The 13,380-nt window shown below is 44.7% G+C and overlaps 1 protein-coding gene across 2 annotated transcripts in view; it reads left to right on the top strand.

Moving 5' to 3' along the window:
- TENM4 (teneurin transmembrane protein 4) overlaps positions 1-13,380 on the top strand; it is a 3,327,204-nt gene that overhangs the window by 2,990,111 nt on the left and 323,713 nt on the right. For both annotated transcript variants that reach the window (XM_070782510.1, XM_070782511.1), the window contains one exon: positions 11,983-12,192. In XM_070782510.1, the coding sequence (XP_070638611.1) occupies positions 11,983-12,192 (210 nt within the window). The remainder of the gene's footprint in view (positions 1-11,982; positions 12,193-13,380) is intronic.

Here is a 13,380-nt window from a genome sequence, read left to right on the forward strand (position 1 = left end):
TCCCCTGATCACCTTACTTAAAACAACACATTCATTCATGCCATCACTCCTAACCTCTTATTGTAGTAAACTTTTCTTTATAGCGTTTATCATCTCCTGATCTTGTTCTGCATAGCAATTTGCTTACCTTTTTTTTTTTTTAAATTGGAGGCTAATTACTTTACAATATTATCATATGTGAAATAGATAGCCAGTCCAGGTTCAATTACTTGTTTATTGGTTTTTCTCCTCCACTAGAAGGTAGGCTTCTGAGGGCAAGATTTTGTCTTCCTTGCCCGTCAGCAATGCTTACAACAGTGCCTGGCACAGGGTAAGCACAAAATAGTGTTTGATGAAAGAATCCATGCCTGCCTCTCAATAACAGGAAACTCAAGTAACTCAGTTTTCAAGCGGGCAAATGATCTGAATAGATATTTCTTCAAAGATATTCAAATGGCCAATAAGCACATGAGAAGAAGCTCAACACCGTTAGCCATTAGGAAATGCAACTCAAAAACCACCATGAGATACTGCTTCACACCTACTGGAATGGCTGTCATCAAAAGTCAGACAATAACAAGTGTTGGCAAAGATATGGAGAAGTTGGAACCCTCTAACACCGCTGATGGGAATACAAAATGGCACAGCTACTTTGGAAAACATCCCAGCAGTTCCTCAAAAGATTGAACACAGTTACCCTACAATCCAGCAATTCCACTCCCTGGTGTCTACCCAAGAGAAATGGAAACATGTCCACACAAAAACTTGTATATACATGTTTGTAGCAGCATCATTTGGAAGAGCCAGAAAGTAGAAACAACCCACATTTCCAACAGATGAATGGATAAATAAAATATGGTACTTCTGTACTGTGCAATGTCATTCAGCAATAAAATGGAATGGAATCTTGATCTGTGTTACAACATGGGTTAACCTTGGAAATATATTCAGTAGAAGAAGATAATCACAAAAGAGCACATATCCTATGATTCCATTTATATGAAATGTCCAGAATGGGCAAATCTGTAGAGATGTGGATTATCTATAGAGAAGTAGATTAGTGACTGTCCAGAGCTACAGAGTGTTGGAAGGAAATGGGGAATGACTGTGAAATGACTGTGTGGTTTCCTTTTGGAGTGATGAAAATATTCTCAAGTTTATTGTGGTGATGGTCACACTACTCTGTGAGTATACTACAAGCCATTGAAGAATAAACTTTATGTGGGTGACTTACATCAGTTCAGTTTAGTCGCTCAGTAGTGCCCGACTCTTTGTGACTCCATGGACTGCAGCATGCCAAACTTCCCTGTCCATCACCAAATCCTGGAGGCTACTCAAACTCATGTCCATTGAGTCAGTGATTCCATCTTGTCCTCTGTTGGCTCCTTGTCCTCCCACCTTCAATCTTTCCCACCATCAGGATCTTTTCAAATGAGTCAGCTCTTCACATCACATGGCCAAAGTATCAGAGTTTCAGCTTCAGCATCAGTCCTTCCAATGAATATTCAGGACTGATCTCCTTTAGAATAGACTGGTTGGATCTCCTTGCAGTCCAAGGGACTCTCAAGAGTCTTCTCCAACACCACAGTTCAAAAGCATCAATTCTTCAGTGCTCAGCTTTCTTCATAGTCCAACTTTCACATTCATACATGACTACTGGAAAAATCATAGCTTTGACTGGATGGACCTTTGTTGGCAAAATAACGTCTCTGCTTTATAATATGCTATCTAGGTTGCTCATAGCTTTTCTTCCAAGGAACAAGCGTCTTTTAATTTCATGGCTGCAGTCACCATCTGCAGTGATTTTGGAGCCCAAAAAAATAAAGTCACTATTTCCATTGTTTCCCCATCTATTTGCCATGAAGTGATGGAACCAGATGCCGTGATCTTAGTTTTTTGAATGTTGAGTTTTAAGTCAACTTTTCACTCTCCTCTTTCACTTTCATTAAGAAGCTCTTTAGTTCTTCACTTTCTGCCATAAGCGTGGTGTCATCTGCATATCTGAGGTTATTGATATTTCTCCTGGCAATCTTGATTCCAGCTTGTGCTTCATCCAGCCTAGCATTTCACATGATGTTCTCTGCATATAAGTTAAATAAGCAGGGTGACAGTGTACAGCCTTGACGTACTCCTTTCCCCATTTGGAACCAGTCTGTTGTTCCATGTCCGGTTCTAACTGTTGCTTCCTGACCTGCATACAGATTTCTCAAGAGGCAGGTCAGATGGTCTGGTATTCCCATCTCTTGAAGAATTCTCCACAGTTTATTTGTGATCCACACAGTCAAAGGCTATGGCATAGTCAATAAAGCAGAGGTAGATGTTTTTCTGAAACTCTCTTGCTTTTTCTATGATCCAACGGATGTTAGTAATTTGATCTCTGGTTCCTCTGCCTTTTCTAAATCCAGTTTGAACATCTGGAAGTTCATGGTTCATGTACTGTTGAAGCCTGGCTTGGAGAATTTTGAGCAATACTTTACTAGCGTGTGAGATGAGTGCAATTGTGTGGCAGTTTGAGCATTCTTTGGCATTGCCTTTCTTTGGGATTGGAATGAAAACTGACCTTTTCCAGTCCTGTGGCCACTGTTGAGTATTCCAAATTTGCTGGCATAATGAGGGCAGCACTTTCACAGCATCATCTTCCATGATTTGAAATAGCTCAACGGGAATTCAATCACCTCCACTAGCTTTGTTCGTAGTGATGCTTCCTAAGGCCCACTTGGCTTCACATTCCAGGATGTCGGGCTCTAGGTGAGTGATCACACCATCATGATTATCTGGTGACTTTCATGGCATATATTTATCTCTTAATAAAGCTGTTACTGGGCTTCCTAGGTAACTCAGTGTTTTGTTTTTTCTTTTTTTTAAAGAGCTCCTGCCAATGCAGGAGACATGAGTTCAATCCCTGGGTCAGGAAGATCCCCCAGAGAAGGAAATGGCAACCCACTCCCATATTCTTGCCTGGAAAAATCTCATGGATAGAGGAGCCTGGTGGGCTACAGTCCACGGGATCAATAAAAAGTCAAACATGACTTAGCAACTAAGCAACATAAAAAGCTGTTATTACCAAAAAAAGAAAAATCAATCAATGTCCTCATTTAGTATATCTATATCAAAAATGTCGACTATGTGAAGACCAGAGAGACACGAGCTACTCTTTTCTCAGTATTGCTGTGGAAGGTACACCAGGCACTGAGCTTCCCCAGATGAACAGGTGAACGCAGAGTTCCTTTCCTGGTGAATGCTTTTTAAAAAAATGACCCTGAGAAACCTGTGAGGAGGAGAGCTGGAGATCAAATGAGCTGAGCCTGAGAAATTTACTGCATCCTGTTTTCCAGAGACCATTTTCCCAGCATAAGTCATAGAGACAGATGGCCCCAGACCTGCTTCTGAAAATAGCTACTGTCGAGGAGAGGAGAGCTGACTTAGTGGGAGCTGCCCAGCTTGGGGAGTAAGACCCACAGAATCAATGCACTGGAAAAGAAGGCAGTTTGGACCCTGGAGACTGTGGTTCTGCCAAGCTCATCCCAGGAGGAACCCAAAGCAGAAGCTGTTGTATTTGCTGCCTTTCTGTGTGTTTTCTTCTCTTTAAAAAAAATTTTTAAAAATTGCATTACCACATTTGTTCCTTGAAAGAATTAGAAAAATATAGAAAAAAAAATTTATTTGGAATTCTACTGCCCTAAGGTAACAAGCCTTAACATTTTTGTTAATTATTCATACTCACACACACATATGTAAACAAATGTCACAATTATTTTTATACAGTTTTGCCTCATGCTTTTAAAATATTTTTTCCATGTCCTTAAACATTCTTTACAAACATGGCTTATAATGTCTGCATATTAACATTCTATTGATGTGCCTTAATTTACATAATGTCACTTTTTAACCTACAGGATGTTTTTCCTTTTTAACATTTTTTTTAAATTTTCACTTTTGTCTATTACAATGCTGTGATGATTATCCTTATAAATAAATCTTTTCAAAAATCATAATTGTGTTCTTGAGTAAATTCCTAGAAGTGGAATTACTCAATTAAAAGTTTACACATTTTAAAAATCAATTTATATCAAATTATATTACCAATATCAGTGCATAAAATCTTGTTTGTATTTAAAGCCAATATCTATTTTAACATCTACTTGATGCCAGATTTTTCACATTTGTTATTTCACTTTCTCCTGTAGCTTGAAAAAATCATATTTAGAAGTATAAAAATAACTTCATGTGCTCATTGTAGAAAATTTTAAAGCTATAAAAGCATATTTGAAAAGCTGATATCAGTGATAACTAACACTAAAGATTTTTTCAGCCAATTTTTTGTATAGGAATGCATTTATACCAGTGTATTTATTCTATAAATGTTTTATGAGCATTAAGTATACTGAAAGGACCTAACGTTCCATTATAAATTATTTTTATCCAGCACTTTTTCTAGCCTCCTTTAACCCTCAGAATAACCCATGGAGGTAGTGAACTACTGTTACTCCTGTCTTGTAGAATGTTGGATTACGGAGGAAACTTAGGGTGTTCTGGTCTAACTCCCCAAGGGGGAATGTGAGTGCCAGAGAAGTCAGAGGTCCTGCCCATGATCCCACAGCACACTGTTGACCTGCACCCAGACCTCTTGACCTCTAGTCTGTTGCAGCAAACTGTATCTGATGTGGAACTGAATCAGTACTGTCCTCAAATGGGGTGGCCACATGATTGTCCAGAGCAGGACATCTTTAGAGGAAAGGCAGGGCACTATTATTGACTGATGTGGGATCACAGACGTGCATTGAGGCTGTCACTGGCAAACCAGAACGAGAGGTCCCTCTGGTGCTCTGGCTTCAGATTTGTAGCACTTTGAAATGCTTGGCAACACTGGATTTCAACCCATTTTAAAAAACGATGGTAACCAGTTCTGCAAACCTTTTCTAAGCTGAGACTCTGAGCCAGGCCACAGAGATGAGCAGCTGTGGTCTCTGTGGAGCAGGCTGAGCAGTTTTATCAATAGACGTGACGAACACTCACTGTTGTCAGAAGCAGGGCATGCTGTCACTGCAATGGAGTTCCTGGTCCTCTAGCAACCTCAGAGCTTCATATCAGAAGGAGATTCCAGTTTTCCTTAATGCTCCATCCTCTGCTCAGCACTGGCTAAGATTTTACTTATTTAGTGGAGCAACTGGCTGCCTTGTTAAGAGGAAATAGATAGGAGGTTGGCTCATGAGGAGAGAATGAATGCATTCGGTTTGGAGTTTTGTTTTTTGTTGTTTTATTTAGTTATTTGGCTGCAGCTGGTCTTCATTGCAGTGGAATCTTTTTAGTTGCAGCATGCAGGAATCTAGTTCCCTGACCGGGGATGGAACCCGGGCCCACTGCATTGGGAGCATGGAGTCCTAGCCACTGGACCACTAGGGAAGTCCCTGCATTTGGTTTTAAGTGGAGGGTCTAGAGTATTTCCAGGAGGGACACTGAGGAGATGAAACACAGCCAGGCTCCACAGGAAGGATGAATCCATCAGCTCAGGGTTCCATTGAAATGAGCTACTTGTTTAGGTGTCAAGGTTTTGTTTTGGTCTTTTCAGGGTGTCATTTATTGAGTAATTGCTATTTACTGGACACTATGCTAAACATTTTATATACAAGCTTCTAAAACGCAGGGCTGCTGCTTAGAAGGTTATCAGGAGCTCTTACCCGGATCCAGGGAACTGCCTAATCCAGGGACGAGAGTGCTCCACCCTCCCCACCCCCAGAGCAGCAGCGTGTGCTCTGGTTCTACTGTAGGACTCACACTTCCCCACTATGTGAGCAGACTGTGACTTTCCCCACCGGAGCCTAGATGGGGTTTAACGGAGATCAATAAGGTTCCATTTGGGCGTTTAGATGGATTTCTCAGGACTGCTGAGAAAAGTGTAAAAAAGTGCATTTTGTTAATGGTCCTTTCTTTGGCAGAGTAATAAATGCGTCCATCAGCTAGCCCTTCACACTTTAGTCTCCCGGCGTATTCCAAAGACAACTTAGAATGCAGAGTGCCGGAGGCTCTTTCTTGAGCACCAGCTTGCCCTAGTTATAGGTTACATTTCAAACGCTAAGGAAAGCTGCCATCAATACACACACAGTGTGAGGGATTGAAATTGCTCTTCCTGTAGAGCTCAGGACTCCCTTGTCATGTGTTCCTTTCATATATCACAGCTGTCTGCCTAACACGTTCCTCTTGTACGACGTCAGTAAGCGATGCATATTGATAAAGGTGTCATTGGCAGGCTTGCAGATCTGTCATTGTTTATTCCCCAAAATCAGCCTGTTCTTCCTCTCAAAGACCTACAACTGGAGGGATGGTAAAGGGATCCATGTTGGTTGAGCCCTCACATTGGGACTTCCTACAAGCATGATACCATCCTCCCCTCAAAAGCTCTTTGCTGTGGATGTTGTGATTTCATTTTTCAAAGGAGAAAATGGAGACTCAGAGAAGTGAAGTGACTCACCCAAGGTTGTACAGCCAGTTATGAACTGGGACTTTGGTCCCTGGTTTGTTCAACAGGAATCCTGTAGTCTTTCCACTTTAGATGTGTTTCAGTTGATGGACAGGAATCTCCCCCTCCAGACTCCAAACCAGGGCTGATAAATGTATTTCACACCCCCTCAGTGGACAGAGCATTGCCATTGTGGGTTCTCCCCCAGGTCCTGTGACCACAGACAAATGCATTCAGTTGTGTAAGCCTCCATTTCTTGACCTTGAAAATGGGCATGGGTTTTCCAATCCATAGTTATTGTGAAGAAAAGATCTTGTAAAAAGATCCTCCTCCCAGAGGAGGAGCTCTGTGAATGCTTGTTCCCACCCCCATCCCTCGACCATAGGGTGTCTGCCTTCTCTCACTTTGTTGCTTTGGTTTTTTCCTTTCTCCACCTTTATCTACTATAAGTGCAAGCTAGGCTCAAAGACCTTCTCTCCAGAGACATGCATGGCCACCCCCTACCCTTCTGTGGCCCCCTGTTGTTGAGGTGAGGTATTCCAGACACCCCATCTCATTTTAGCAGAGACACAGTGGAAAATTCTGCAGTACCAGGTTCCCTTCAGCCGATGATCAGGATACATGGCAAGGCGACCCCTAACCCCAATTCCCTAGTCCTGCCCGTGGTATCAGGCATCCTTATTTGCCTACACATACATGCATCTGGGCCCCACCTAAAATGCAAGCCCAGATCATATGGACTTTCAACATCCTAGCTGAGCTGTGAGCCAATTAGAAAGGAAGTCTGGGTGCCGAAGCAGATGCCTGAAGTCTCAAGATCAAATCCTTCTAAAGTACGGTCCCAATCTTGTCACATTCTTGCTTTAAAAACCCGCGTGACTCCCCACCTAAGGTCTGGTTTCCCTTTCTTTGTGTTCAAGGCCTAAACCTGTTGTTCAGAGACTCATTTCCCACTTCTCTCTTCACATAGACCTTTGCTGCCATAATCAAAGTCCTCTTCTTCCCTTCTGCCTTCCCTCCATCCTTTCTTCATTTAGCAAATATTTGTAGTACTTTCTAAGTACCAGACACTGTGCTGGACACTGGAGAATACAGTAATGGACAAGCCAGGCTGGCAAGGGGGTGGCCACAGACAAGTCCTCACTACAGTATGGGAAGTGTTGCAGCAGGGAACCCCCAGGAAGCATGCCAAAACCAGGTTTGGAGCATCTGGGAAGCCTTCCTGGGGGTAGCGATCTTGAGATTAAGCCCAGAGGCTGACTGGGGGCTAATGAGACTCACAAGGGTGGTAGTGATGCAGAAAAGGGAAGAGGAAAGGAAACACTCAAGAAGAAGGAACAGCATATACAGAACCTCAGAGGCAAAATTTTGTAGTTGTGCTCCAGGGGGTGCCCTTCAGATCAGTTCTATGCCAGTGGTGCCCTGAAGTTGTGCAGATCTGCAAACTTGGGCAGAAAAGGGGTCGGTGAGTATGTGGAAGTCAGGGCACGTCAACCAGTCTCAGCACATGTAGTGAGAAGTTACGAGACTTGAGAGGCAGAGTGATGCCAGGGAGGTTGCTTGAGGCCAGGTCGGGGCTAAGGACCTGAGGCAGAATATTCCTCCCTCTGCCGTGGATGCTCAAGCCCCCATCTCTTCATCTCTTCCCTCTGGAATCCTCTGTGGCTCCAGAAAGCCTTCCTTGGTGCCTCCAGTTGAAGCGAGCTCCCCACCCCCTCGTACATCCTCCAGGCACTGCTTGGAGTCGTCTGCTCTGACAGGTCCCACCCCTGCCGTGCTGAGAGCTGCATGGGACACTCCCCCTGCCCTCCCACCAGCTCCTTGGGGGCTACGCCTCTCATAGTCTGTACCCCCCTCACCTTCTAACCTGCTCAGGGGGCATTTAGGAAATGTCTGTGGAATGAAACAGTGCTCGCCATACTTCTCCGTTCACATGCTGCTCTTATAAAGAAAAGATAAAGTTAGCCCCCCTCACTTTATACATACATGTTTATGCATACCGACATCTAAAGTTTATTGGGTGTTTACTGGCTGCCATGCCATTCTCACTCCAGTATTCTTGCCTGGAGAATCCCATGGACAGGGGAGCCAGGTGGGCTACAGTCCATGGGGTTGCAAAGAGTCGGACAAGACTGAGCAACTAACACACATGCCATTCTCAACACATTACTTGTTTTAACTCCTTTAATTCTCAGAGCGACTCTGTAAAGTAGCTATTCTTTTTTTATTTTTTGCTCTCCATTACTTCCACTCCAGTACTATTGCCTGGAATATCCCATGGACAGAGGAGCCTGGTAGGCTACAGTCCATGGGGTCGAAAAGAATAGGACACTACTGAACAACTTCACGATCATGATTACTTAGATGAGGCGATCAAGTCACAAAAGGTGGGGTAAGTTGACCGAGGTCACTGTTACAGAACTAGCAAGTAGAACAGTAGAGTTCAGATGTAGGATCCAGAGCCCTTTCTTTTAATATAATCCTGCACTGCTGCCAAGGATGCCAAATTGAGACAGCAGTGCATTTTATTACATGTGTTTTAAGCAGGAATGTATTATGTACATTATAAAACATTTACAAAATAGATATTAGGAAAGAGTGACATAAAAATTACTTCTAGAATGTTCTTGCATCCAGGAGATGGTTTTATGCCCCTGCCTGGGGACCACTTAAATTAAGAGATGCTGATGAATGAGAGGGAGGAAATTGACATAGTTCCAGTAGTTTCTGTACATCACGGAAACCTCATGAGTTATTGTGCACCTATTAAGGGTCTGGGCTTCCCTAGTGGCTCACCTGGTAAAGAATCCGCCTGCAGCATGGGAGACCTGGGTTTGATCCCTGAGTTGGGAAGATCCCCTGGAGAAGGCAATGGCTATCCACTCCAGTATTCTGGCCTGGAGAATTCCATGGACTGTATTGTCCCTGGGATCACCAAGAGTTGGACATGACTGAGCGACTTTCACTTCACTTATTAAGGGTCTGGCACCTTGTTAGGTGCTTGAATGTTAGGTATGAACATTCAGAGCAACCCCAGAGGCCTGGGGTGAGGCCTAGAGATTGCATGGAAGGGAGAAGAAACAGGCATAAGGCCTGGGAGGGACTGTGCTGCTCTTAGCCCAGAATCTCTGAAGTTTGTGATGGAACAAGTTACTTAGTTCTGGAACTGTTTATTTCATAAAGCTTGACAGATTTACTCAGGAAGAGGCTGTAACAAGCACCCTGGAACAACAGATCATGTTTCTTAACCTTTGTCTGAAATTCTAACAACTCAGCATGGTCTGGTCCTGGTTATCTCAAGCTCATCAGAAGCTCTGATTGGAGATTAGAAGATGTCTTTGGTTAATAAAAGATGAGGAAATGAATATATATTTGCTTAATTAATGCAGCCTGGCCGACAAAATCTTTTCAATCCTGGGACAGCAGGGGAAGGGAAATCTTGAATGGAATTCTTCATGGGGTGGTTTCATTCAGTTTGGTCAACATTTGTTAAGCACTGACCCTGGGATTCTGCTCGCTGGAGCATGCCGTGTGCTCGAATGTAGTATCTTTAGTCCTTACAATAACTTTATTAAAGGGGAGGAGCTCCCAACTTACAAATGAGGAACTGGAACACATTGACCCAAGATCATATAGTCAGTAGGAGGCTAGGGCATGATACAAACTCCTATTCTGTTGAACTTCAAAGCCTGCTGCAAGAAGGTAGTACTGTATCCCAAGGGGGTGCATATGCTTTTATATGGGAGACAGCTACAGATAACTCCAAATACACCAGAGCAAATATGATAACAGAACTAAAAGGTTAGTTTAAAGAAAGAAATGATCATCCCTATAGTGCTATGTGGTAAGTGGTGTCAGGGAAGGGTCTCCCTAGGCTAAATTGGAAACCCTGATTTGGACGATTTTAAGATAAATCAGTCCATGGGGTTGCAAAGAGTCAGACACGACTGAGCAACTGAACTGAAGGTAAATCATAGCCCAAATTTTTAGGTGAACCAAAACACAGATGGAAAAGCTACCCAGAGATTGGACCTTGATTGTGGATTCCTACTGCCTCTGTTGCTGTTACTGAGTTTCTAATACAAACCAACCAAGTGGGATACACAGCAGCTCTATAAAATGTCTCATGTGGTTGGGCTCAGGGGTTGACATGAGCATCATGGAACCTGCACAATCCTGCAGGATTCGGTCACTGAACTGAGTGAGCCTCTCTTGGTAGACAGACCCCCCAGCCCCTCCCCACGAAGAATCAGCAGCTCTCTATACCACCTCTTCCTCAGGGCTCTACCAAATCTTGTGATGATGTGTCTGGGCTGCGTTTTGTTTCCTAAGTGTTTGGTCTCTGAAACACTGAATGGGTCCGGTTATGTTTTAAACCTTCTGTGAGTCAAGGTGGGAGAGAAGCAGCAGGCCTGGCTGTCCAGTGAATGCTTTGCCTTGTACTGTATACCCCTACATGTCTGTGTGTATGTCCCCTCTCTTGTAGATGATGTACTGCACATGCCTAAAGGCCAGACACGTGTAGGACAGCAAATTGCCTGTCCCCAAAGCTCTTGTCCCCAGTCGTCACCCCCTGCTTCTGAAGAGTTGGGAGTGTTTCCACAAAACGATAGAAAGCTGGCATTTTAGAATCGTGGGACCCTGACATGTTAGAAATCTGCAGGCAAGCCTCCTGACTTAGTGCCCCAAAACTTAGTGTTTCCAAACTCACAGGATGCTAGTGTCGTAAAAGGTATACAGTATTTTCCTCTGAAATATTAGAATTTAAGAACGCTAGTCTGCGAAACACTTAGAATTCATCTCTTCAGCCAACATTTATATAGTGCCTACTGTGTGCTAGGTACTATGTTAGAGTCTGGAGAGGCACGCAAGTGAAAAAGACTGTTAAGAGTTCTTGCTCTCTCAATAAGTTTGCAGAGAACGTACTTAAAATCTTAAAAGTGTCAGATTCTTAGAAAAGTTTAAGTGTGTTGAAATCCTAGAATGCCAGCAGTGAAGGGGGCACTAGATCATTGTTTCCAGTTCCCCGCTACCTTTTATGAGGCTTAGAGGCTGTTCCAGGCATGCTGGATTAAAATCTGACTAATAAGAACATTATTTCAGTTCGCTGACATCACAGAATGGCCAACTTCTTCGCAGGGGCTCAGCGATCACCCAGGGTGGATGCTCATTTTATTAGAGACGCCACTGAAACTCAGAGCGGGGCCGCTGTGTGATAGAAGACACAGCCCGCCCCCGGGACTAGACCTCAGGTTTTCAGGCCTCTCTCAGAGAGCAGGCAAAGCAGGAAGGCCTTCCCAAGTGTTTCCGAGGGTCTTGCTCTTGGCAAGCTGCGCAGGAGGCCAGCTCTTCAGGAGTTTGCACCCGCTTTGCCAGAGGTATCAGCCCCGCCCCCGGGCCACGTGTGCAGTAGATCGCCCAGTGTTGGGAGCCCCCTCCCCCTGTTGATGCGTGTTTTATTTTGCGCCCTCCCCCTCCCCGTGTGCCTCAAAACCAATTTTCATTATTTTTTTTTTCCTGTCTGTGTTTGTCTCTGTGGTTCGCAGGTGCTCCCTTGCATTGTTCATCCGCTTCATCAACCCCTATTGAGCAGTCCCCCTCCCCGCCCCCCTCCCCTCCGGCCAATGAGAGCCAGAGGCGGTTGCTAGGCAACGGTGTGGCCCAGCCAACCCCGGACTCAGACTCTGAGGAAGAGTTTGTCCCTAATTCATTCTTAGTTAAAAGTGGCTCCGCCAGCCTGGGGGTCGCGGCAAACGGTAAGTCCCTCTCTCTTCCTAACTTCTGTGGGTTTGTGTTGTTTTACCCTTTCGTTGGCGATGCTGGTTAATCTGCCTGCTTGGGCTGCTTGCAGGGGTGGAGGGGCCTGGTGCATGGGGAGCGCGGGGTTCTCGGGGGGACCTGGCAGGCTCCATGGGCGGGGGAAGCCCCGCTCCTGCCAGGCTGCACTGCTGGGTACTGCGCGGTTGGGGGACTGCTGTTCCCACCCCTGTGACAGACGTCGGGCAGACAGAGCTGCAGAATAGAGATGCTCAGACAGATACTAGGAGACAAAAAATCAGGTAGAACCTGAGTCAGGCAAAGACAGAGAGACAAAGATAGAATCTGAAAATGAAAAGTCAAAAATAGCACCGATTGACTGCTTGCTGTGTGCCAGGAATTGTGCCAGCCACTGGCACTTGTTGCTTTATTGCATCCTCCTCACAACCCTGCCTAAGAGACCGGTCTCGTAGTGTCTCCACTGACCATGAGGAGGCCGAGAGAAAGGCTTCTGGCATTTTTGGAAGTTCTTGAGGTTTCACGCTGCCTGGAGACGGGCCTGGGAGCCCAGGCAGCTGCAAGGCTGAAAGCTGACTGCAGAGAGAGCCACTGGGCTGAGCAGGGAACTTCCTCTTATAAATCCTGCCCTGACTTTCTTAAGGAGAAGAGGTATGGGAGGACTCAGTGCAAGAGGTCCAGGCTGGCCAGGAGCTTGCAGACCCAAGTGTTAGCGTCTGGTCAGGTGTTATGTGACCTGGGCCAATGTACTCGCAGTCTCTGTGTCTGGCAGTGACTAGTCCACTTCTTTGTAAGAATTCAAAGCCTGGAGGGGAGTCAAGCCTACGGAGGTGGGTGATATATATGAGATAACCTGGGATCTCCCTGATGGACCAGTATGTCCTGATTATCAAAGAAGAGGAAAGAAAATGAGACTCTCCACTTAACATTGTAGCTTGTGTGTTGATTTTGCAAACATTTATTAGTAAGTGCCTATTTGGCACTAAATTCTGGTCCAATTCTGGAAAAGGTGGCAAAGATTCAGAGAGAATAGGCAGGACTAATGGGCTCTGCAATCAGACATCTTTGCATTAAACGTAAGCTTTATTGCTGTGGAATTTCAGACAGGGCACATTGCCTCTAAGCTTTTCCTCAAGCAAGTATAACGTGGGCATTGTGGTACCCAGCTC

This window comes from Bos indicus, chromosome 29 (genome assembly GCF_029378745.1).
Source record: "Bos indicus isolate NIAB-ARS_2022 breed Sahiwal x Tharparkar chromosome 29, NIAB-ARS_B.indTharparkar_mat_pri_1.0, whole genome shotgun sequence".
Classification (NCBI taxonomy): Eukaryota; Metazoa; Chordata; class Mammalia; order Artiodactyla; family Bovidae; genus Bos; species Bos indicus.